Source organism: Musca domestica, unplaced genomic scaffold, assembly GCF_030504385.1.
Source record: "Musca domestica strain aabys unplaced genomic scaffold, Musca_domestica.polishedcontigs.V.1.1 3, whole genome shotgun sequence".
NCBI lineage: Eukaryota > Metazoa > Arthropoda > Insecta > Diptera > Muscidae > Musca > Musca domestica.
Window position 1 is genome coordinate 12,138,085 of NW_026712299.1, and position 27,027 is coordinate 12,165,111.

The following is a 27,027-nucleotide window of genomic DNA, read 5'->3' on the forward strand; positions in this document are numbered from 1 at the left end:
ATATGAATACATTTATATTTCAGGATTTGATCGAATAGTCGACAGGGAGACATACAGTCAATTCCATAGACATATGGCGTATATATCCTCATATTCATGCTACATGCGACAATATAAATAAAAGTTGTTATTTCCTTTTAAAGTAATTGTGTGTTAGTGAGTGCGCGTGTGTGTGTGAGTTCGTAAGTTTTGTTTGATTTGTACAACCCTATTGCCATGCCGATGATGTTGCCTGTTGGACTGCTGCTGCTGCTCTTTTGATTGTGGCTACAAAAGTTTAAAAGCTGTAATTATATTATTACTTCAATAACAATTTTCAACATAAGTTTTGTGATATAAAAATACAAAAAAAAAAGATACAGCAGCAACAACAACAACAAAGGAAATGCTGCTCTTCATCGCCATCGTCATCATCATCATCATCACCATCCTCCGCCTGGACATCATTGTCATCCAAATGACGATGACGATGATCGGTTCGGAGACGACAACAACTCTAAAGATGATGTATCACTCATTCAGTTGGCTCGACAGCATAACGTCACTCTATGCACGGCTACTTGCAGTACGTGCCTCTTATAAAACAGATGGACAAACAAGCGTACAATAAGAAGTTCGGATGAAAAAAAAAGAAAAAAAATTGAAGTGCAGTTGGAATGGGTCAACATTTACTTTTGTGGCACCACCATCACCAACTATGGACCATGTAAACTTCCCATGTTTTCTTTGTGAGTGTTTCCATTTTCAATATTAAAGTCAATATGTGGCAGGCAGGGTACAAAACCAAAAAAAAAAACTGATGGCGATGGTGGTGTTGGTGCTACTTTTGTCGTCATCGCTGTTGTCCTCCAGCCACCAGCAACCGCATATTGTGTGGCGTTTTGTATTGTGTTTGGTGTTGTGGTTTTAGTGTTTTTGGTGTTGGGTGGCATGATGGACAACATCACTTTTGATGCCTGTTATTGGCTGACTGGCTGGCCTGCTGACTGGCCACAAGCAGAAAAACGTTCCGTTTGCAACTGCAACAACTGTCTGAGACGACGTAACAAGTCCGTCCATACGCCACATTTTGAAGTGTTTTGTCTGTCCCACTCAGCCGGAGATTGTGTTGTGTGATTTTACAGTTGATAACATTTAACGTATAATTGAATTAAAACTGAAAAAAAGTTATGGTTTCTCTCTCGGTCCTCCTCCCCTCACTTCTCCCCTTCAGTATGCTTCATTTAATAAGTTTATTGAAATCCATTAAAATTTATTTTTATGTTTTATTTATCGTTTTTTTTTTTTTTTTTTTCTCACTCTCCTTCGCTTTTTTTCACTTTCAGCTCAAAGTTATGATTTTGGATAAGAACGACAGTCCTCCCGTATTTCGTGATCTACCATTGTCATTTAATGTAAGCGAAGATTTGACAGCTGGCCACTTAATTGCCACCATACGTGCCAGCGATCCCGACACATTGGGCACTTTGACATTTTCTCTAATGGGCGGCGATAATGGCAAGTTTTTGCTTGAACCCGAAACGGGAAAACTGCGCCTAAAGGATGCCTTAGATCGTGAACTGAAGGACAATTATAAGTTGCGTGTACGTGTCAGCGATGGGGTACAGCACACGGAGACGGTGGTGGAAATTGAGGTAAGTGAAAAGTAAAATAATTGAGAGATCAAAGGTAATATTCTTTTACAAAAAACAGGTATTCTTATAGACCAAACGATAGTTCCTATAGAAGAACAATAGGCCCTCCTATATAAGACTTATAGGTCTGTTCATAAAAGAGCTATAGGTCTTTCTATAGAAAAAAATGGGGCCTCTTTAAGTAGACCAATGGGTCTTCTTATAGAAGATCATTTGGTCTTCTCATGGAAAACCATGAGGTCTTCTCATAGAAGACCATCAGGTATTCTCATAGCAGACCATGAGGTATTCTCATAGCAGACCATGAGGTATTCTCATAGAACACCAAGAGGTCTTCTCATGGAAGACTATGAGGTATTCTCGTGATGTGGTCTTCTTATAGAAGACCATAAGGTCTTCTTATAGAGGATCATGAGGTCTTCTCATAGAAGAGCTATAGGTCTTCTTCTCATAGAAGAGCTATAGGTCTTTTTCTCATTGAAGAGCTATAGGTCTTCTTCTCATTGAAGAGCTATAAGTCTTCTTCTCATAGAAGAGCTATAGGTCTTCTTCTCATAGCAGAGCTATAAGTCTACTTCTCATAGCAGAGCTATAGGTCTTCTTCTCATAGCAGAGCTATAGGTCTTCTTCTCATAGCAGAGCTATAGGTCTTCTTCTCATAGCAGAGCTATAGGTCTTCTTCTCATAGCAGAGCTATAGGTCTTCTTCTCATAGCAGAGCTATAGGTCTTCTTCTCATAGCAGAGCTATAGGTCTTCTTCTCATAGCAGAGCTATAGGTCTTCTTCTCATAGCAGAGCTATAGGTCTTCTTCTCATAGCAGAGCTATATGTCTTCTTCTCATAGCAGAGCTATAGGTCTTCTTCTCATAGCAGAGCTATAGGTCTTCTTCTCATAGCAGAGCTATAGGTCTTCTTCTCATAGCAGAGCTATAGGTCTTCTTCTCATAGCAGAGCTATAGGTCTTCTTCTCATAGAAGAGCTATAGGTCTTCTCATAGAAGAGCTATAGGTTTTCTCATAGAAGAGCTATAGGTCTTCTCATAGAAGAGCTATAGGTCTTCTCATAGAAGAGCTATAGGTCTTCTCATAGAAGAGATATAGGTCTTCTCATAGAAGAGCTATAGGTCTTCTCATAGAAGAGCTATAGGTCTTCTCATAGAAGAGCTATAGGTCTTCTCATAGAAGAGCTATAGGTCTTCTCATAGAAGAGCTATAGGTCTTCTCATAGAAGAGCTATAGGTCTTCTCATAGAAGAGCTATAGGTCTTCTCATAGAAGAGCTATAGGTCTTCTCATAGAAGAGCTATAGGTCTTCTTCTTGTAGAAAAGCTATAGGTCTTCTCATAGAAGAGCTATAGGTCTTCTCATAGAAGAGCTATAGGTCTTCTCATAGAAGAGCTATAGGTCTTCTCATAGAAGAGCTATAGGTCTTCTCATAGAAGAGCTATAGGTCTTCTCATAGAAGAGCTATAGGTCTTCTCATAGAAGAGCTATAGGTCTTCTCATAGAAGAGCTATAGGTCTTCTCATAGAAGAGCAGCTATAGGCCTTCTCATAGAAGAGCAGCTATAGGTCTTCTCATAGAAGTGCAGCTATAGGTCTTCTCATAGAAGATCAGCTATAGGTCTTCTCATAGAAGAGCAGCTATAGGTCTTCTCATAGAAGACCATGAGGTCTCCTCAGAGAAGACCATGAGGTCCACTCATAAAAGAGCCAGAGGTTTTCTCATAGAAGAGCCAGAGGTCTTCTCATAGAAGAGTCAGAGGTCTTCTCATAGAAGAGCCAGAGGTCTTCTCATAGAAAAGCAATAGCTCTTCTCCTCGAAGTGCAATAGCTCTTCTCATCGAAAAACAAATGGTCTTCTCATCGAAGTGCTATAAGTCTTCTCGTATAGAAGATCATGTGGTTTTCTTCCGACCATGAGGTCTTCTTTTGGTAGCAGACCATGAGGTCTTCTTCTGACAGAAGACCATGAAGTCTTCTTCTGATAGAAGACCATGAGGTCTTCTTGTAGGAGACCATGAAGTCTTCCTGTGGAAGACCGAGTGGTGGTCTTCTCATAGAAGGCCATGAGGTGGTCTTCTTATAGAAGACCATGAGATGTTCTTCTTATAAAAGACCATGAGGTGGTCTTCTTATAAAAGACCATGAGGTCTACTCAGCGAAGAGCTATAGGTCTTCCGGATAGAAGATCATGAGGTTTTCTTCTGATAGAAGACCATGAAGTCTTCTTGTGATGAAGGACCATTAGGTCTTCTTCTTAGAAAAGGCCATAAGGTCTTCTTCTGAGGAAAGACCATGAGATCGTGAGGCCTTCTTCTTTTTGGAGACAATGAGATCTTCTTTTATAGAAGACCATGAAGCCGTCTCCTAGGAGACCATGACTTTTAGAAGACGAATCTTATAAAAGACGCCCAATAGTTGTTGTAATAGAAGTTTTAACGGTTTTTTATAGAAGACCAAAATGTTTTCCTATAGAAGACCACACGTCTTCTCATAGACCAGTAGAAGCCGTTTTGAAGCCGGAATGTTTTTTTTTTTAATGTCAATAAAAATTCTTTAAATATTTTTTTTAATTTTGTAATAAAACAGTAATAATTTTTAAAAATATTTATATATGCAATAAACTCCATTTTTCCAATACTTCATTATTCAATATTTCCTTTTAATGACCATAACCAAGTACTGCAAATATTTAACCATAACTTTATGTGTTTAATTAAAATCCCAAACTTTTGACCTCCATGTGCTGCTTTACAACCACGTTAATGTCCTCCTCACACGGTTGTAAATGACTTAACGAACTGCATAGTGTGAATAATGTGACCTTAATAAATTTCTGTTAAAGCTTCATTTAAATATCTGACAATAATATAAAAACTTGGAAGAAATCCGAAAAAATGGTTGTTAATGTATTTTACAAAATACCCATCAAAACAGCAGTGATTGAAAAAGGTAGAAAATTTGTAAATGGACAAATGACAGAGAAGGACGTCGTGTAGGGATGTCGTGTTGAAATGAGTGAATTTTTATGAGATGGGAATAAATCCAAATACTCCAAAGAGAGAGAGATATTTGGCAATGAAAACAAAAGACTTAAAACACGAACGTGATGACAATAAAGCCATTTTCAACAAAGATTTTCTCTCACTACCAAAACTGTTTTTTTTTATTAGTTATTCCAGCCTTTTCGAAAGTATCATCATAAATTCATTTAGCCCATTTTGTCGAAAATCTCTCCTGGTATCCCTATTTTAAGATGACCCATTGGCAAAAAAAAAATCTTCTCATCTTTAGCTTCATTTTAAACAGACAAAATCACATAAATTTCAATTTGCTTTCATGTTGTATTAATGGTGTTAAAAAGTACAAAACCAAAACTTCTCTCCGATCCCACTGCTCCTCGCCCTTACTTATTTTACCTTGTTTTCATAAACGTTGATCAAAGTCAAATTTGTAGAAATCGAAAAGAATGCGTCACACTGGTCACACCACTACGCTGCCTTTTGTTGCATCCCTGTACGAAAGCAGCACCAACAACAACAAGAAGAGCTAAACCTCCAATTTAATACGCTGCAATATTTTTTACCATCATCTACGGTTTAATATGTAAACTATACCAAAAGTCCTTGAACAGAAAAAAATAAGACTAGAAGAAGACACCTTTGAGAAAAAATGAGGAATAAACTAAAATCGAGACAGAAGCTACAACAGAATATGAGTCTTAACGTTCCATAAATCCCATGGCGCATCAGCGTACAAATTACTGCTATATTGGGAATAATTCTTGAACCTAAAAAATCGAAAAAAAAAATCAAAAGAGTTCTTAGTGAAATAATAAAAAAGCGTTTTTGTTTGCATTGTTCTAGCAAAAACAAAAAAAAAATCTGAAAAAACCTGAACACATATCTGTCCTCTTTGGTTATCCATTACTTGAAGATTTGTCTGTTGTGTTCTTTTTTGGTTCATTTGCTTGCCGGCTTTCTTGCTTGCTTGCCTCCATGGCTGTGGTCTATCTATTCCGGCGATGTGTATGCTTAACACTTATGAATCATGCCAAGTATTTGTATATGATGTAGTTGTTGTTGTTGCCTTGCATTTTTGTTTCCTCTATGGTGTGACAGACAGTCTATCTCTCTGTGGTCATAAGTATCACAGCCACATACACACACATATCATCATGAGGAACACATACAAATTTTTATCCTGTGGATATTCCTTGGAGAGTATATGGTGTGGTACTAAGTGGTCATGTTATAAACACTCCACTTGGCATCAACAACATTTACGTATATACATAGCATTTTTGTTTGTATGTTATATGCATATATATATATATACATATCTACATATATACAGGGGTTTATCCGCCTGTCGGAGTGTTTGTATATTTCTGGGACATTATTTTACGGTATAGCATAACATTACCCAAAAACCATGACATGTTGAACAGCAAAAGAAAAAATATTAACCAAAATGGGAACATTCTCTTACACACACATACATACATACACACACATAAATTTGCAAGTCATTTTAGAGAGGTCGTCATTGGTCGACAATGAGGATGCCTACAAGACATTACATATTTGTTTTAATCAATGCGAAATCAGCATTGTGGCGTAGAGCCCATAATATCATGTTGTGGTAAAATAAGATTTTTAATATCATAATATGGAGACAATAAGGGAACATAAAATATATTTGTAGGAGAAATACGAAATAATGGAAACATTCCATATCAACATTCAAAAATTGCAATTCTATCCGTTCACCCGAAACCGAATAGTGTCAATTTTAATACTATTAAGTATAGTTCTTACACATTTCCAAAGCCACTTTTATCTGATATATCCTTATATCTAACCTACTTACACAACATAATTCTTATGCCAAATATCAAGGTTTAATATATCATATATCATAATACCATGTGGTACCGAATTTAGTAAATTTTAGTACTTTTGGTGCATTTAGCATTCGAGTTTCTAAAAACCCTTTGGATCGTCTGTTTACATGTCCACTTCTGACCTCTAGCAAACTTAATACCATTTAGTACTTATCGTACTGGTTAGTGAATAGATCTAAAACTACATTCAAATTTCAACCCCACCTCACAAAAAGTGACCTTCAAAGAAATGATCCTTCCTCAACTTTTCAACTGTACTTTATTAGTGCATTTTTCAACCAAAACCACCTTAAAATCCCAAACCAACACACTTGTAGTGGCCCTTATATCTGAGTATTACCGCAATTAAAACTGGAATCCAACTTTCAGCCAGAACTTAAAAAATATTTTTTTTTTTTTACAAAAATGAATTTTGTATTCTTAGTGAAGATAAACTCAAAATTTTGGAATAGCACCATAACTTCCCAATCGAAATAACAAGCCAGTTATTTCAATCATAAATCTTGCCAGCGAAAGGGTAATTTAAAATAGAATAAAAACAAGTAAGCAAAGGCTACAGTAGAGCGGGGCCGACCGTTGAATACCCTACAACACTATAATAAGTGATACAGTTTATAGAGGTGAGATACTCGAATGAATTCCACAAGATATTGTGACAAATAATAAAAGAAAACCATCAGGTTTCGTTCTCTAATTTTTGAAAAATAGCAACTTAAACTAATTTGCTCATTTCCTATTTATTGGTAGATGTTGCACGTAAATGGTCTTCCTAGATCTGGAACCAATATTTCCCAAAGACCTATAATCTCTCAGAAGTGGCAAAAGACCAAAAAGTCACTGGAATGGACATTTTCGTATTTTGTCTACAAAAGTTGTGCGTGAGGGTCGGGCGATAATTACGACCTGCTGACCCTCATCTTATCCCCATGCAAAATTTCGTAAGGATCGGGCCATAAATGCGATCTGTATATGATATCCTGATATCCTAACTACTTAGTTTTGTTAGCTGTAGAAATATTACCAAATATTTAATTCAAAATGAAAATATGCCAAAAATATGTCAAAATTGAAAAAATATGAGAAAATGTTACAAAATCAATATTTTCATCTTTAGAGAGATATTTTTATGGGTTTTTTTAGACGTTTTTTCTTTCCTGCCAAGAGGCCATTCTGTATTAATGAGAACTGTCGAAATCAGTTCAGCCGTTCTCGACATATAAGAGATCTTTCAAGCATATCTTCTTCGATAGACATATATATCGCACATATTTTGCTATATATCCGATTTGTTGGATGTTAACATCAATGTAAAGGTCAGAAGTAACCTTGTGATGGCTTTGTGATTTCGCCGGGATTTAAAATATGTGCGGTTTAATGAAAAATTTTGAATTTTTTCAACACAAAAGATATGGTCTATTTTACCCGCTAAATATTATCCGATGACCACCCAAATTTGTAGGCTTCTTCCCTGCCCTAAACTCTAGCTACATGCGATTGGTCTATAATTGCGACCTGTATAGCTACTGCAAAATCTGACATTTTTCAGTATTTGGTCCATTTCAACCCCTAAATATTTGGCGATCATCTCCAAAAGAAATAGGCTTCTATTCTGACCTAAATCCCACCTTCGTGCAAAATTTCGTAAGGATCGGGCCGTAATTGCGACCTGTAGCGTGATTACAAATTAACATGGACATACGGACAGACGGACGGACGGACATACATAGCTAGATCGGCTCAGCTCGGCGAGCTAGGAAGATCCATATATACTTTCCTATATGGGAAACCAATATTTCGAGGTGTTACATAAATTCTGGCCCAATCAAACTTATAATACCCCCAACACATAGTGTTGTAGGGTATAATTATCATCAACAGATTTCGAAAAGCTGTGAAAATGATTAACATCGCAATAAGGGACATTTGAAGTGCATTTTGTGAAGTACGTCCATAGTATCAGATTTGGTACATAACTCAAATATTAAAATCTTTGGGCCTTATCTTTGAAACAGCTCAGGTTTGCAGACCTGATCTACAAATTTTCTAGGTACTTGACGCATTCCAATATTTTTAACAGAATTTATATTAAGTGTGAAAAGAGCAAATGTGATTATCCCCTCCCTTCGAAAAGTCAAATTATACGCCATAACTTTTCATCTATATAACAGTTTTAGACTGGTGGTCTCTTTGGACGAAAATCGCTTCATGATATTTGGAGTCGATCTAACGGTGTTCGTCTGTCTGCCTCTTGAGGAGATTATTCGATTTCTTACAAATTTGGTCCATCGTAATATTATTATTGGCAATCTTATATTTTTATAAGTGGTAGGTCAGGTGCGAAAATGGAAAATATCGGTCCATTACCTCAACCAAAACGGGTCAACATTAAATTCGATATGTGCATCCGATTTTCGGCAACGTTTTTCAAGACCTGGTGCGAAGTTGGAATATAGCGGTCAACATAAAGGCCAACATTTTGAATTATTATAGCCACAATTGTTGGATCGAACCACAATTTACAGAAGAACTTCATACACGTTTTTTTTTTTTAAATTTTAGATCTTAAAATAATTTATTATTCAAATTTATATATAATAATATAAAATTTATATAATATAATAATATAATATATTTATATATAACTTCGTCCGATTTACCTTTGATTGTGCACCAAAAGTCTAATATTTGCCCCCATTGGATGATATTTGGCACATACGACCGAATTGAGTCTAGAAGCTAGTATGTCAAATTTGATGAAGATATATACTGTTCATCCGATTTGTCATATTTGTTACCCACAGCCGTAATATGCACTCCGTAACAACGATATTCAAGAAAATATATCAAATGCAGCTCAGAAATATCTTTGCCAAATTTTATCGAGATCGGTTCCGATTTGGATATAGCTCCCATATAAATTTTTATCCGATTTCAAATTAATTGTGCACCAAATGGGCAATGCAAGTGTGCATATTTGAATTCTCCCATAGCGTGTATGATTGAATTCTCCCATAAAAACTTTTAATTGTTATGCGCAGCAAAGTGGTGAAAGGGTATCATAAAGTCGGCCCCACCCGACTTTTAGACTTTCTTTGCTGGTTTTAATATGATAACGGAATTTTCTAACGTAATTTACTTTTATACCCTACACCACAAGGTGGTCAGGGTATTATGTCTTTGTGCATTTGTTTGTATCAGGAAAAAGGAAACGAGATAGATTTGTGCATGCCCGTCCGTCTGTCCGTCTGTCCATGTATTTTTGTAAACAAAGTACAGTTCGTATTTATTGCCCTATCCCGATGAAATTTTCCACAAATCATTTGTTTGGCCCAAGGACGAACCCTATTGTAATTGGAGATAATCGGTCAAAATTTAGATATAGCTCCCATATATATCTTGGTCCGATTTGCCTATTATTGTGCACCAAACGTGTAATATCAGCCTGAATTGTATGGAATTCTGCATATTCACCCAAATTAGGCCTGAAAATAAGTATGCCAAATTTGATCGAAATCGGTTCAGATATAGCTATAGCTCCCATATATATTGTTCATCCGATTTGTTATTTTTGCCCTCCGCAGCCGTAATATGCACTCTGCAACAACAATATTTGGAGAAATTGATGAAATACATTTCCGAAATACATTTGCTAAGTTTTATGGAGATCGCTTCCGATTTGGATATAGCTCCCATATATAACTTCGTCCGATTTACCTTTTATTGTGCACCAAACGTCTAATATTTCTCTAAATGGGACGGAATTTGGCACTTACGGCCGAATTGAGTCTAGAAGCTAGTATGTCAAATTTGGTGAAGATCGGTTCAGATATCTATAGCTTCCATATATATTATACATCCGATTTGTTATATTTGTTACCCACAGCAGTAATATGCTCTCCGTAACAACGATATTCAGGGAAATATATCAAATACAGCTCAGAAATATCTTTGCTAAATTCTATCGAGATCGGTTCAGATTTGGATATAGCTCCTACATATATCTTTTTCCGATTTCAAATTAATTGTGCACCAAATGGGCAATAGAATTCCGAATTTAAAAGATACAAATGCCTCGGCATATTTAGTCCTTTGAATTTTAAATTATAATTATAATCATAGCATGTATGATTGAATTCTCCCATAAAAACTTTTAATTGTTATGCGGAGCTCTTCTAAATTAGCAAAGTGGTGTAGGGTATCATAAAGTCGGCCCCGTCCGACTTTAAGTCTTTCTTTACTGATTATTTATTTATTTATTTATTTATTTATTTTTTTTTTTTTGAAATTTTCTAATTTTTCCAAATGGTAGAATGTATTCAAAGTTTGGCCCGGCCCGGAACTTTTTGCTTTTTTACTTATTTCTCTTAATTTTATGAATAACACAGTGGTCTTCGAGTGGGCTAGTAGTCACTAGAGAACTACGTTTCCCTTAACCTTAAGTAACTTGTTTATGGCATAGCTCGGAATATCGAATTAATGCAAATCGGTTCGCAGTGTTAAATCATTTAATCTGTCCTATAAAAATCGTAAAAAGGAACTTTCAACTTTAATTTTCCTTCACAAAAAAAATTTCCATATGACCATAAAAGTGTACCCCTTACGTTACGTACGGTCCGACCAAAGAAAACAAACTTTGTGGTACATTGTTTTTGGCTACATGTTGTTTCGCTCCGATCTTTGGTGGTACTGAAAAGATGAAGAAGAAGCCACGCAGGACTCATGGCAAAAATTCAAAGTAAACCTTTGCTTTTCGTGGTGTTGTTGTTGTCTGCTTTTTTTCTATAAAGTGTTATTTGTAGGTTGGATCCTTCTCAGCATCGAAACCATCAAAGCAGAAAAATGCAAGAACAACAACAACAACAGAAAAATCTATAAGATCAACAACAGCTTTAAGCTCTAAGTAAATTTTAAGTGTTTATCTGGTGTTGTTGTTGCTGTATCCATCCATTCGTATGTCTGCCTTGTCTGTCCGGCTGTTTATGTGTTTGGGGCATTTTGTAATCCATATTCTGATGTTATCACCGAAAAGCATCTTTGCTTTATTTGAACGTTCGGTGGACGGTATTTTTTGGAGTTTTTTTCTTCTTCTTTTTTTCGCCAACAGGCATCTCGATTTAAGGCGCAAAACCACAAAAGCAACAAGAACATCCGATCCCATCCCATCTTCGATCTGGCTGAAGAGGGTATTTTACAATGTTTTTGGCGACACCCTACAACATTGTGAGGTGGAAAGAAAAATGTTTTTCTGGATTTTATGATATTCGATTATAAATTATTAAAATTAATTTTTTACAAATTAATTTATGAAAAATCGTGGGTTTTACCCATAGAGGACAGATTCCTTCAGGTTCGAGCTGTTGAAAAAATTCTTCTTGCCATATCAAATTTTTAAAAATAGTTTAAAAAGGCAAGATTTTGGTCGTGTTTCCAGTTGATGGATCTCGAAACAATTAGTATATACACCATTGTTGTAGTAGCTATTCTGGCTTCAAATCGCCTATGGGGCACTCTCTCAACACCTCCATCCGTTCTTTGACATCCTTCCCTAGTTGTTTTCCATCTCTGACAAAAATGTGTCCATAACATTTTTTTTTCTTTATCTTTTTTTTCCTCTCAGCTAGTAGGGGGCGCAAAAATTGGTAGTTGAAAACGCTGTTGTTATTGTTGTTGTTGCTGGCTTGGTCGCTGTTGCCAGCGATGGTATTGCTGTTACCAACTACAAAAATCATTATAATGATATAAATATACTTGCAGACGCATCTACAGACATTTATATAAAAAAGGGAAGCGCATTGAAGTAATCACTGAGGCGTTCTTATTTAACACGTTGCAAGCGATCAAATTACCAAAAAAAAACAACACCAACAACAACACGACACCACTTGCAATAAGAAAATAAAAGATGAGACAAAGAAGACGGACATAATCAAAAGCGTGAAATATGAAAGAGCAAAGGGTATGGAGAGGGGAGGCGGATACAGGAATGAAGTGTGAGAGGCTTTTTTTTTTTGTTGCTCGACACAGATCGAATGAAGTGAGAAGATCAAGAAACCATGCGATAAGATTTACCTGAAATAGTTGGCACACAAGGCATTGACAGTTAGAAAAACAAAACAGAAACGGTTGTGAGATTTTTGACATGGATGGCGGCGACCTGCTGAGGAAGATCTTTTTTTTTTTGGGTTGGATAGTACTTGGTGTCTTTATTGTTTTTGTTTTATTCGATAAATGTTATAGGGAAAGTGGGGGAACTTAAAATATTAAAATTTAATAAAATGTTCGAAATTTAGAAAGTTCCACAGTTGTATAACAATATTTTCTTTTTGACAGTATCTGCTAAAATATATCAATTTCAATTTCATATTACAATAATATTGAGATTTTGAATCAATAAACACATGTTCAATGTAATTATTCTGAACAAATCAAAAAATACAAGGAAAACTTTTTAGATTTAGAAAGTAGAGCTTAAATTAAAATACACTTGTATCGGCGTTTTGAATGTCCACATCCAAAGTAGCCAAGAGCAGAGGTGGAAAATTGCCCTCCTTTAACTAATTTAAAAAATTTCGAAAAATACGATTTCTTAGATATATAGAGTCGGCGGTAATACGAGGCCTGTTCGGAAACTTCTAAGCCTATCAATGAAAGAGAATAGTTAGTTTTTCAAAAATATTTTTATTTTTCAATATAATCTCTCGAAGTTTTAATACACTTAGTCCAACGCTTTTCTTAAATAGTTTTCCTCAAGGTCATCAAAATAGTGGTTTACAACTGTAATTGCATTTTCATTTGCCAGCAAGGAATTTTTTTATATTTGGGAACAAGTAAAAGTCACTGGGGGCTAAATCAGGAAAAAAAGGTTTGTGGTCAAGCAACTCGAACTTTAATTCGATGGTTTTAGCCCCCATATAATTGTAACGACAGATTTATTTATTTTTTTTTCGTGTTTTAGTCACAATTTTTACCCGAATTTGCTGTAAATTGGCAGTATATTTTCTCATTATATAAGAAACATAGGTTTGGGGTTTCCTATAGTCCACATATAACTTTACTCCCAGATATTCTGTATTTTGATGATTTGTGTCACACTTTTCACCAAGAAGGTTTCGAATTTAGAATTTATAATTCCTAATAGGTACTACATCCTATGATAGAAAATTGCTTATACAGGTCCACGTCTTCGTATAGCCCCCATATAAAGGTGCCTCCCTATATCCGGTATTTGGGCAATTTTAGCGAGTTTACCCACCGAAATTTTTCAAATTTCGTATTGTGTGTTCGTAGTGTGGGAATATTTATGATTTTACCAGTATTTTCAAGGGCCTTTATTTTATTATTATTATTATTATTATTATTTATTTATTTTATTTTATTTTATTTAATTTAATTTAATTTAATTTTTTTTTTGATTATTTGAATTTCTTCCAAATGGTAGAGGGTATTCAAAATACTGCTGAACCTACTGCTTTTCTACATTTTTATTTGCAATAAACTTGGCACTTTCCACGCATTTTGGTATAACCCCTAAATGAGGGTTAACCCCGATTTCAAGTGTTTTTGATGTTTTAGTCTTATTTTCCTTTCTATTTCGCCAATTTTTTGAGTTGTTATTACATAGAAAAGTAACCAGTAAAAACTCTTCAATACAGGGTGAGATAAAAAACTGCAACAAAGTCAAATGCCATAATTTTTACATTTTTTAAAAAAAAATTAATGAAAACAAAAATGTCGAAAATAGCATCAAATTTTAGAATAAGTGTAGATTTGTTCAAATTGGTCACCTTTGACACAAATTATAGCTCTCAAACGGCCAATGAAACCGTCACACGCTGCCCGAATATTGCTTTGCGGTATTTTGGCCCATTCCCGGCGAAGCGCTTGACTAAGGTGATCGACACCTTGGTATTTTTTAGTGCCAACCTTGCTTTCCAGACACAATAGTCAAACGGATTGGTATCCGGAGAGGCGAGGCGAGGAACCTCATTTTGTAACCATACTTAGGTGGCGCGTGCTGAGTGCGATGGTGCATGTCCAAGGTCTGCGGCCAAAATGTTTGCGTGCCCAAGGCTTTAATACACCCTCCAGAATATCTTCGCGATATTATTCGGCATTTATTCTTCTTCGCTCGTATTATTCGATTAATACGAGCGAAGAGCAACCATCGGCTATCATGGCGGCCCACACCATCAACATGGCCCGCGAGTTACCTACAGCCACCAATAAACAACATTATTATTAAGTTCATTATTTTCAACCACAACCTCATTTATTAATAACATCATTATTATTAACACCATTATTATTAACATCATTATTATTAACATCATTATTATTAATATCATTATTATTAACATCATTATTAGTTACAACATTGTCATAAGCACCAAAGAGCTAACACCAATATTGTTGACATTATTTCGTCAGCAATAATTCTCCACTTCAACATCACAATAACAACACTAGTAATAAAACTACGACGGAAATAACCCAAAAAGAAATGTTTACTTTTACTGTACCCAATACAAATTTTTAGCTTAAGTATTTTTCTTGATAGCTCTAGATTTTATGTTTCTTTGTTCTTTGTTAACTCTAAGAAAAATCAATAATTGTAAAATCACTTAAATATAAGAATTTTTTGAATAAAGCATCAGTTGTATTTGGCATCTAAAACAGAATAATTCTTGTTTTCTGATTTTTCGGCGGTACGGAAGTTAACTGGCGCAGTCGTACGGCCATTGTTGGTGCGGTCTTTCTCAAGTGAAAAAAAATATAATTAAATAAATGTATCCTTAAAACAGAAAAAAAAAAACCAAAAAAAAAACAGTGACAAGTTAATTGTGGAAAAAACAGTGAACTATCCTTTAAAGGACATAAAAATTTTTTTTAAGAAAAATTTGGTGAAGAAAAAAATATATTAAATTAATTAGGCTTGACGGTATATCAAGTAATCCTTAAGGAGAAAAATCGTGCGCCAACAATCGGAAAAAAAAAGAACCTACGTCCGTACAACCGAGAAAGTCAAGTGCCAATACAATATAGTATTTTGTTGAATGAATATCAACAATTTACTATAAGAAGAGAAGGAATATCTCTTAAATAAAAATATATATTTAAAATCAAAAATAATATTTTGTTGACGGAATATCAACAAATATAACCATCCAGAGAGAATTAATATCTTTTTGGTTGGAATAAATATTTAATAAAAATTGTTGAAGGAATATCAACAAATTATATCTTAAATAAAAAATATATATAAATTCATAAATAATATTTTGTTGAAGGAATATCAACAAATATTACCATCCAGAGAGAATGAATATCTTTTTGGTTGGAATAAATATTTAATGAAAATCGTTGAAGGAATATCAACAAATAATACGGTCATAGTGGACCAGATCAGATAAAACAAGAAAAAAAAACCAACTAACAAAAACAAATAACAATACAGTGAAGATCAAAAAAAAAAAGGAAAATCAACTAAAAATAACAATTAAAAAGTTAATAACATATAACAATAACAACAACCGTAACAAAAACGACAAAAAAAAAAAAAAAAAAAACAAAAACAAGCAACAATTAAAACAACAAACAACAACTACAAGTGAAGAACAAGAAATAGTCCTGAAGCAGTCCATATCTACAAGCAACTTATACAGGTCACATCGGAGGAAAGAAGCAGATAAAAAACCTTGGAAATCTACAATGAAATTATTTATAATGATAATACTAGGGTAATTATTTTAAGAAAATTATAATATTTATCACTATTATATTACTTTATAAAATATAAAACAGAAATAAGCAAAGAAATATTTCAATTATAAAGAAAAAGGCTAATCAAAATATCTCAAATCAATAAAAAGGGTAATTATATTAAATGCGAAGACTAAGACCAAGACCATATTCTATTCGATACTTAACTGCAATACCGGAACAACAAGAAATGACTACCGTTAATGACATTAGTGCCCCTCAGGCGCTACAATCTCCACAACCGTCACAATCCTCTCAAGCATACGAAACATTAAAAATTCCAGATGCCGTAAAAGATTTACCAACATTTAATGGAAATCCAAGGCAACTAAATGATTTTTTAGAAAACGTTGAAGAGATTTTAAGAATATTAGCGAATATCGATGGTTCTAACCAAGCAACAGTAGTGCTTAGAGCCATCAGAAACAAAATAGTGGGAGAAGCTAATGAAGTACTTAATTCATCCGGTACTCCGTTAGTTTGGGAGGTAATTAAAGCGAATCTAATACTTAAATATTCGGATAAAAGGAGTGAAACCTCCCTTGTGCGTGAACTCCACAATTTACGACAAAATAATCAGACTGTACAAGAATTTTATGGTTCAGTTATAGAGCTACAGGCAGCAATAAATAATAATATATCAATTCATGAAACTAACAAACATGTCATAAACTCGAGGCGCGAATTTAACGCTAAAATGTGCTTAGATGCATTCTTAATAGGCCTCCGAGAACCCCTTGGCTCAATGATTAGGTCTATGAGACCCGATTCATTAGATGAAGCATTAACATTCTGCATTCAGGAACAAAATATACAATATTCAAGAAGACTTACTTACAACCAACCATTCTACCAACCAAGGTATAGACAGAATACACGGAATTATGCCCCTGCTCGTAATTACCAACCAAATATGAATAACACACATAGATTTACACACGGACAAATTCACCATTACGCACAAAACAATATAAATAGATTCCAAAACACGGTTAATACTCAGGGAAGAAATCAATATAATCCAATAACTAATGCATTTTCACAAAAGGGACCTCAAGCACCTAATGGAAATACCTTTTCTCACAATGGGTCCGGACAGAGCAAATTCAGCAACTTCAGGCAGCAACAGCTTACGACCAAACCCTTACCACCACCAGAACCAATGGATGTTAGTTCTGGTTATAGTCATTTAAGAAAACCTATGACTACACAAACGAGACAGACATCGTACCTAAACAACGTCAATGTGTCTCAAGCTTACCATAATGATCTAGACGGATATTACCACGGACAAACACATGACAATGACTTCGAACAAAACTACACTTATCATCAAAATGATGATAATGACATGAACGATCTAAAAGACCAACAAAATAATGGTATTAGAACGGAATACGAAAATGTAATAGTTGATAATGAAAATTTTCATATGAATGCCTACCCACACCAACGGGATACTTAGATATTAACAAACATGGACACACATTACCCTATATTAACATATCCTCCCCATTTGGTAGACCCCTGAAATTTTTAATAGATACTGGAGCATCGTCATCATTCATAAACCCAGAATTTGTAAATGACGAAGAGTGTATGACTTGCAAACCAATTACAATCACAACAATTTTAACTAAACACTCACTGGACAAAAAAATTAAACTACCCTTATTTACGGAATTCAAACAAAAAGGAGATACAGAATTTTTTGTCTTCAAATTTCACAACTATTTCGATGGACTAATAGGATTGGACATATTAGATTTTCTCAAAGCTAAAATAGACCTAGGTAACAAAACTCTAGTAACAAGTCAAGCCATCATACCTATTCATCTCAAACCCAATTTCACTTCTGAGAAATTCATTATTCCAAGCTCTTCCAGAGTTGTTATTAATGTACCGGTAGACACACAAAATGGTAGCTTTTTTCTCCCAAGGACTTTTTTGGGTTCTGACCTCTTTATTTCAGAGGGACTGTATCATTCTAAAAAGTGGTACAGCCTTGTGGAAATAGTTAATACTTCTGGACATGATAAAATTGCATACATTGAACAACCAATAAAGACGACACCATACAACGACCAGAATTACATCGAAGTTAATAACTTCAGTTTAGAACACAACTGTATGAATGATAATCATGACATTTTAGATTCGATAAGGACCGGTCATCTTAATAAAGAGGAAAAACAAGCTTTGCTGAAGGTTTGCAAATGCTTTGAAGATGTGTTTTTCAAGGAGGGAGAACAATTGACATTCTCGAATCAAATCAAACACCAAATAAGGACAACTGACGACAAACCCATTTTTACAAAATCATACAGGTACCCTTACATACACAAAGAGGAAATACGCAAACAAATCGATAAAATGTTGCAACAAGGTGTAATTAGAAGAAGTTTTTCACCATGGAGTGCTCCTATATGGATCGTACCAAAAAAATTAGACTCGAGCAATATACAAAAATGGAGACTTGTTATAGATTATCGCAAATTAAACGAGAAAACTGTTTCTGATAAATATCCCATACCCAACATAACTGACATATTAGATAAATTGGGGAGAAGTCTCTACTTCACAACTTTAGATTTAGCTAGCGGTTTTCACCAGATCGAAATGCACCCAAAACATATTGGTAAAACAGCATTTTCTGTCGATAGAGGTCACTATGAATTCGTAAGGATGCCTTTTGGATTAAAAAATGCTCCATCCACTTTCCAAAGGGTAATGGACAATGTATTAAGTGACTTGATCGGGACAGTCTGCCTTGTATATTTAGATGACATAGTTATATATTCAACTTCCTTAGAGGAGCACATACAACACTTAAAAAAAGTACTCGGTAAATTACGTACAGCCAATCTTAAGATACAACTGGACAAATCAGAATTCCTAAAGAAAGAATGTTCTTTTCTCGGACATGTTATTTCCACTGATGGTATTAAACCCAACCCTGATAAAATTCATGCCATAAAAGCTTTCCCCGTACCAAAAACACAAAAACAAATAAAATCATTTTTAGGACTACTCGGTTATTACAGGAAATTTATTCAAGATTTCTCGAAATTAACGAAACCCCTCACAGAATGTCTTAAGAAAGGGAGAAAAATAATATTAAACGAGAGATATTTGAACACATTTGCTACTTGCAAAAATCTTTTAATGAACGACCCACTGCTCCAATATCCTGACTTTTCAAAACCATTTAATTTAACCACCGACGCTAGCGACTTTGCTTTAGGAGCAATACTTTCCCAAGGACCAATAGGTAGTGACAAGCCTATATGTTACGCAAGTCGTACATTATCGAATAGCGAAATAAATTACTCGACGATAGAAAAAGAATTACTTGCTATCGTATGGGCGACAAAATATTTCAGGCCATACCTTTTTGGAAGGAAATTTAAAATAATTACCGACCATAGGCCCCTTACATGGATCATGAGTCTAAAAGAACCAAATTCAAAATTAATCCGCTGGAGATTAAAACTAGAAGAATATGACTATGAAATTATCTACAAAAAAGGAAAATTAAATACTAACGCAGACGCACTAAGTCGTATTAAATTAGACAATCTATCTGTAAATGAACATGTCGATATAAACACTAATTCAGTTGATAACATCTCAAACCATGGTACACAAGGAACAACAATCCATTCCTCCGACGAAAATGTTGACGATGGAATACCGATATCAGAAAGACCAATTAACGAATTTAATATTCAAATTATATTTCAAACTCAAATCGGTGGCTCACCAATAACCTTAGAAACAATATTTAAAAATAAAATACGCAAGACTATACGTAGAGAAAAGTACGACGAACAAACATTGACTAACATTTTCCAAAATTATATAGCACCAAATAAAGTCTCTGCGCTTATGGCAGATGACGATACATTTAAATTAATTCAAAGCACCTACTCAAAATACTTTGCAAACAGCAAACTATTTAAGTTAGTACGATGCATGGACATTCTACAAGACATAAGAACCATTGATGAGCAAGACAAAATAATTAATGAATACCATATGAACCATAACCATAGAGGTATTCAAGAGACATATGCACACTTAAAACGAGAGTACTACTTCCCTTTCATGAAAAACAAAATACAAAATTGTATTAATCATTGTCATACATGCCAAACTTTAAAATATGACAGGAAACCACCAAAACCCAAATTTCAAAAACCTGAAATTCCCGAAAAACCACTGGATATTATCCACACAGATATCTATTGTATAAACAAGCGTAATATACTTACCATCATAGACAAATTTTCTAAATTTGCAGCCGCTTACTCTTTAGACTCTAGGAATAGCCTATCAATTCTGAAAAGTTTCAAACATTTCATAAGCCTACACGGCATACCCAAGAAAATTGTTTGTGATCAGGGCGCTGAATTTAATGCATCCATTATAAAAGATTTTTGTAAAATGCATCAGATAACCTTACATTATACATCATTTCATCAAAGTACAGGAAACTCTCCCGTAGAAAGATTACATTCAACCATTACCGAGACCTACAGAATAGTTTACGAAAAGTATAAGTCATCAGAAATACCACTAAATCACGACGAAATACTATCAGAAGTCATTTTTACCTATAACAACGCAATCCATAGTGCTACAAAATTAACCCCATTTGAACTCTTCTATGGTAGGACTTATAACTTCGAAAAGACATTAAGCTATAACTCTGAACATGACTACTTAAATAGACTACAAGAATTTCAAAATGACTTACACAAAATTATTAAAGATAAATTATCCATGGACACTGACAAACGTATAAAAAAAACTAAACGCAAATAGGGAAGAACCAGAAGATTTAACTGAAAACCAGACAATATACAGAAGGGAATCAGGGAGGAACAAAATGACCCCTCGCTTCTCAAAGAGGGTAGTCAAGGAAAACAAGAAAGTGACGCTGATAACGTCAAATAACCAAAAACTACATAAAGCCAAAATTAAAAGAAAACGTCTTACATAAACTGACTTCTATTTGTCTTTTAGGTTCGTACCTGTACAATCCGACGTCACAATAACAAACATAACGCAGACTCAGGGACTTATACCACTACAACTAGGCGATGCTAAATTAATCACAGACTTTCAACATCTAATCCATGTTATTAACCTTAAAACATATAACGACAATATTAACACTATAAAGCAAACTTTGGATCGAATAGAGGAGACAAGATTTACAGCATCACAACTTAGAACTACGAAACTGAAACTGAATAATCTCTCAGCCAAATTGGATATATTAACCCCAAATTATAGGAAAAAACGGGGACTTGTAAATGCCTTAGGATCAGCAATCAAATTCATAACGGGAAATATGGACTACAAAGATGCAGAAGAACTAAATAAAAACATTGACAATTTAACTAGAGGAAATACCCAAATAAAAACAACGCTTAAAAACCAACTGATGTTAAATAACAAAATGATAACAAGATTCGAAAACATTACCAATCACATAAATGAAGAACAAAACCTAATAGAACGTTCTATAATGATGATTCAAAACCAGACAAGAAATGCCATAAACCCCTCGGTTAATGCAATAATCCAAATGCAAAATTTACTTCAAATCAGTTTTAACATAGATATACTTACCGACCATCTTAATGATATCGCAGAATCAGTAGTATTAGCAAGGCTTAACACCGTCCCAAAATTAATATTAACTACTGACGAACTGAATGAAATACACAACATACTTAACAATGCAACGGACATTATATCACCAGAACATATATATGAATTACTACAACTGACAGCATATTATAACGACACAAACATAATATTTGACATACAAATTCCTATAATTTCTAATGAACTATTTAAATTATTACACATAATCAAAACCCCCATAAATAACACCTTAGAAATAATAACCGGTGAATACGCTTTAATAAACAATGATAACCTTTATCTTTTCGACAACCGATGCAAACAAATAGAACAAAAATTTTACTGCAACTATGAAACTCAATACGAAAGAAATAGAGATTGCCTAAAATCAATTTTGCTTAGAGAAGAAACGGTGGCATGTCACCTTAGAGACATAGGATTAACTACGGACATAATATATCCAGAACCAAATTACCTAGTGCTTATAAACCCTCCAATAGGAAACATAACCACAGTATGTAACAACGTAACTAAGAGTCTACCAATCAAGTCTTCCTCTGTTATTAATTTTAATGAATGCAAAATCTTATTTAATAATGTCTGGTATACAGATAAACCGAATATTCACCAAGAAAACATTAGCACAATAACCTTCCAAACTAGCTTCTCAAACAATATTACAACACTCTCCATAAGAGACGAACTAACATTACCCAAATTAGATCAATACAGATTCCAAAATAAAGCAAATATCGAATTTCTTCAAACAGACTCTGACAATTACAAAACAATTTCTTATTCCGCATTTGGTATAATTAGTTCTATAATCATAATATTATCAATAATATTAGTAATAAGAAAGCCTATAAAATTAATCTACTCCATAACCCACAACAACAATGAAGTTCTGGCTACAAATGATCCGAAGCCCCTTTGGCCCTCACTTCATTCTGGAGAGGGAGGAGTTACCTACAGCCACCAATAAACAACATTATTATTAAGTTCATTATTTTCAACCACAACCTCATTTATTAATAACATCATTATTATTAACACCATTATTATTAACATCATTATTATTAACATCATTATTATTAATATCATTATTATTAACATCATTATTAGTTACAACATTGTCATAAGCACCAAAGAGCTAACACCAATATTGTTGACATTATTTCGTCAGCAATAATTCTCCACTTCAACATCACAATAACAACACTAGTAATAAAACTACGACGGAAATAACCCAAAAAGAAATGTTTACTTTTACTGTACCCAATACAAATTTTTAGCTTAAGTATTTTTCTTGATAGCTCTAGATTTTATGTTTCTTTGTTCTTTGTTAACTCTAAGAAAAATCAATAATTGTAAAATCACTTAAATATAAGAATTTTTTGAATAAAGCATCAGTTGTATTTGGCATCTAAAACAGAATAATTCTTGTTTTCTGATTTTTCGGCGGTACGGAAGTTAACTCGCGCTTGAGTTCTGGTGGCTGGTGGCCAACCGAAGGTGCACATTTTCACCTGATCTCTTTGGCAATTAAGCACGATCATTTTGTTTGTTTACAAACTGCTGGACAACGAATATTTTCTCATCGGAGAAAACCAAATTCGGCAGTTCACCACTTGCGGCCAAGCAAAGCAACTCTTTACCTTTTTGAGTCTATTTTCTTTTTGTTGCTGTGTAAGTTCTTGCACTTTTTGGAATTTCAATGACTTTACTCCGAGCTAATTTTTCAATATTTGCCGAATGGAATATTGCGACATGTTCAGCCCACGAGCCATTTTTCGGCCAGTGCGACGCGGGTCTCGATTAAGTCGCTTCTTTTCTTTTCGAACCATTTCTGTTGATGTTGTTGTTTTCTTCCGTCCACTTCCTTGACGTCGAGCTACGCTACCATTATCACGGTAACGAGTGATGGTACGACACGACACAAAAGATTTTTTCACATTTAAATGCTGGAGTGCTCTAACGGTAGCCACTTGTTGTTTTCTAGCCAAATATAAAGAAATCACACTATCACGCTTGAATCCCATCACGAATAACTTTTTTCTGGAAAATTCTCACCAAAATGTTTTTATACGCTTGTAAACAATATAATGAGCTGTCACTGGAATAATTTAAACAGCTGACGGACGAGTGGCTTAGAAATAACAGCAGTCTGAAGTTGGTTGCAGTTTTTTCTTCTCACCTTGTATATTTATATATTTTTTAATATAATCCTTCTCGAAGTCATATGATGCACTTTATACCAGTGTTATTTGGTGCGACAGGTACGAATATATCCCTCAAAATTGATGGAAATCGATTCAAAGTCGGATGTACCTTCCATATATTAGCTCTCTCTCTGATTCCAAATCAAAACATAAAGGTTCTAGTTGGCATGATCTACTTCGCATAAACTCCCAATATAAACCTTTTTTCGTATAACACGGATAACTCTACTAAATATTCATATCATAAAGTCTGACCCGCGTTTTAGCCTAAAGTTGATCGATGTGCAAAAATTGCTTTAATTCGGATACTCATTTCAATGAGATATGTATTTGACTTTTCAGATAATATAAACCATTTGTACCCTAAAAAGCTGCAACTTAATTTGTTAACCCAAATTGTTATTTCCTCAAAAAAAAAAAAAAAAAACTATTTATTTATCAAACCTAAGAGATTCGAAAGAGAATCTCAATTTAAGGTCCCTAGAGACCTACTGGCATTATGTTCCCATACTTTATTTTTCCTGTCAGCTTTTTTTCACACAACGGGCAAAACTGGTCAACAACAAAATTCCCAAAATCCCCTACAACAAAGGCCTAGCCATTAAAAATCGCAAATATTTAAACTTTAACCAAATTGGTGATTTATTTATTGTCATAAAATTGTTAAAAAAAATCGAATCGAAAAGCCTACCTCCTCATTCCTATGAGTGTGCGAGTGTGTTTTTGAGTTTATTCTGCCGAATAGCAGGAGAACCGATTTTAATGGCCATTCATTTGTAATATGATAATAAAAATACTTATTTGTATGTCGTTTTGGAGTTTTTATTGCCTATTTATTGAGGCAGGTCTAAATGGTCGCGGCATTGGTTTGAATGTTTGGCAAAAAAAAAAAAAAAAAAACGAAAAACTTAATCTGTGCTGACCAGTATAATTGTAATGAAAATTTATGCGAATTTTGCTATAAAAGGCCGACAATGGAGTATGATGGAAAATTAAAATTAAACGATTGTTAAATGCTGGACAGCTAGGGAATAGGGTGAGGGAACAGAAGGTTTTAAGGGATTATCGAGAATTATTAGAGAACAAATTTGGTTTGATATCGCTGAAATGGCGGTATTGAGTAGGTCCATGTCTGGTCCGACTGATGTATACCCACAACCTGGGTCAGTCAATTAAAGTATATTTATATATATATATTCCGAAATTCCGAAATTCTTTATGGAGAAGATACTGAAGGAGTGGAGCAATATTATCCACTTCCACTTATAATTTTTGGAAAGGTATGCATGAGGTACCAAAGTATTCCACTTCATCTAATGGTGATATAAATAATGGTATGTGCAAACTATGAAAAAATCAGACATCTATTAATTTTTTTTTATTTAATTGGTTATTATAACTTTAACCTTTTATGGGGAAGGTACGAGAGGTATATGTATTCTCATTAGATCTCTGGCTGAAAAAAAATTGTAGAAATTTTAATTTTTAAAAGAATCGCCGACTTATTTCGCAAGATATAAGAGAAGTTAATACTGAATACTGTCACCCTTTGTGGGATAGGTACCAGAAGGTGTAGGCCGATATATATCATCTTCACACCTAATTTTGCGTTGATAGAAATATTGGGTTGTGAAAAGTTTGAGGAGAATCGGATACTCATTTTACATTTTATGAGAGTTATAATTATTCCAAATTTTGGGGGGAAGGTACCAGATGGGGTGAACCGATTTATCCTACCATTACACCAAAACTTGTGTTAATAAAAATATTGAAATGTGTGAAATTTTAAGACAATCAGACTCTTATTACACTTTTTGTAAGAGTTATAATTATTCCAAATTTAGACCCAGTTTGGGGGAGGTACCAGAAATAGTGGCCCAATATCTACCATCTTCTCAACAAATGTCGTGATGGTAAAAATATTGAGATATCTATATATATATATATATATATATATATATATATATATATATATATATATATATATATATATATATATATATATATATATATATATATATATATATATATATATATATATATCATATTCACACCAGATCTTGTGTTAATTAAAATATGTGGATATGTGAAATTTGAAGAGAATCAGATCATTATTTTACATTTTATGAAAGTTATAATTATTCAAAATTTTGACCCGTTATGGAAGAGGTACCAGAAGGAGTGGACCGATATATCCTACCTTAACACCACATCTTGTGTTGATAGAATTATTGAGATGTGTGAAACTTGAAGACAATTGAGTGCTTACTTCAAATTATATGAGAGTCATAGTTATTCAAAATGTTGAGCCCTTTGTGGGGGATGTAGGATTGGTCCAATATGTTCCGTCTTCACACTTGATCTTGCGTTGATGGGAATATTGGGATGTGTGGAATTTGAGGAGAGATAAGAGATAAGTTTATTAAAAAATTAAACAAAATTGTATCATCCTTTCTTGTTCTATGAGGTAAATTGTTCTCTATTAACATTTCGACCTTCTGTGAGGGGAGGTACCAGTTCGTCCCATCTCCGAACTCGATCCAAGTTTGACAATAACTTTACGATGTACCAAGTTTAGATCAAATTGGATACTTCCTTCGGGTGTTATAGTGCGCACCAGCCAGAAAACCGGACGGATGGGCGGACACCCTCAGATCGACTCCAAATGTCCTGAAACGGATTTGGTCCAAAGAGACCTAGGGTCTAAAACCCTTATTTCGGTACGGTACATTATTTAGGTACGTTTTTGGCCCTATCTGTAGCCATATGGCTGAAGGTATCAAAAGATATCCCTGGTTGAGTTAGCCAAGCCTCCCAAAATTGGCTTCCATTTTTATACCCCGCACCA

At 34.3% G+C, this 27,027-nt stretch overlaps 1 protein-coding gene across 1 annotated transcript in view; it reads left to right on the forward strand.

Annotated features, from left to right (window-relative positions):
- Positions 1 to 27,027, forward strand: part of LOC101891451 (cadherin-related tumor suppressor) — a 626,314-nt gene that overhangs the window by 505,787 nt on the left and 93,500 nt on the right. Inside the window, exon 4 of the mRNA XM_059124554.1 lies at positions 1,326 to 1,634. Coding sequence (XP_058980537.1) covers positions 1,326 to 1,634 — 309 coding nt within the window. The remainder of the gene's footprint in view (positions 1 to 1,325; positions 1,635 to 27,027) is intronic.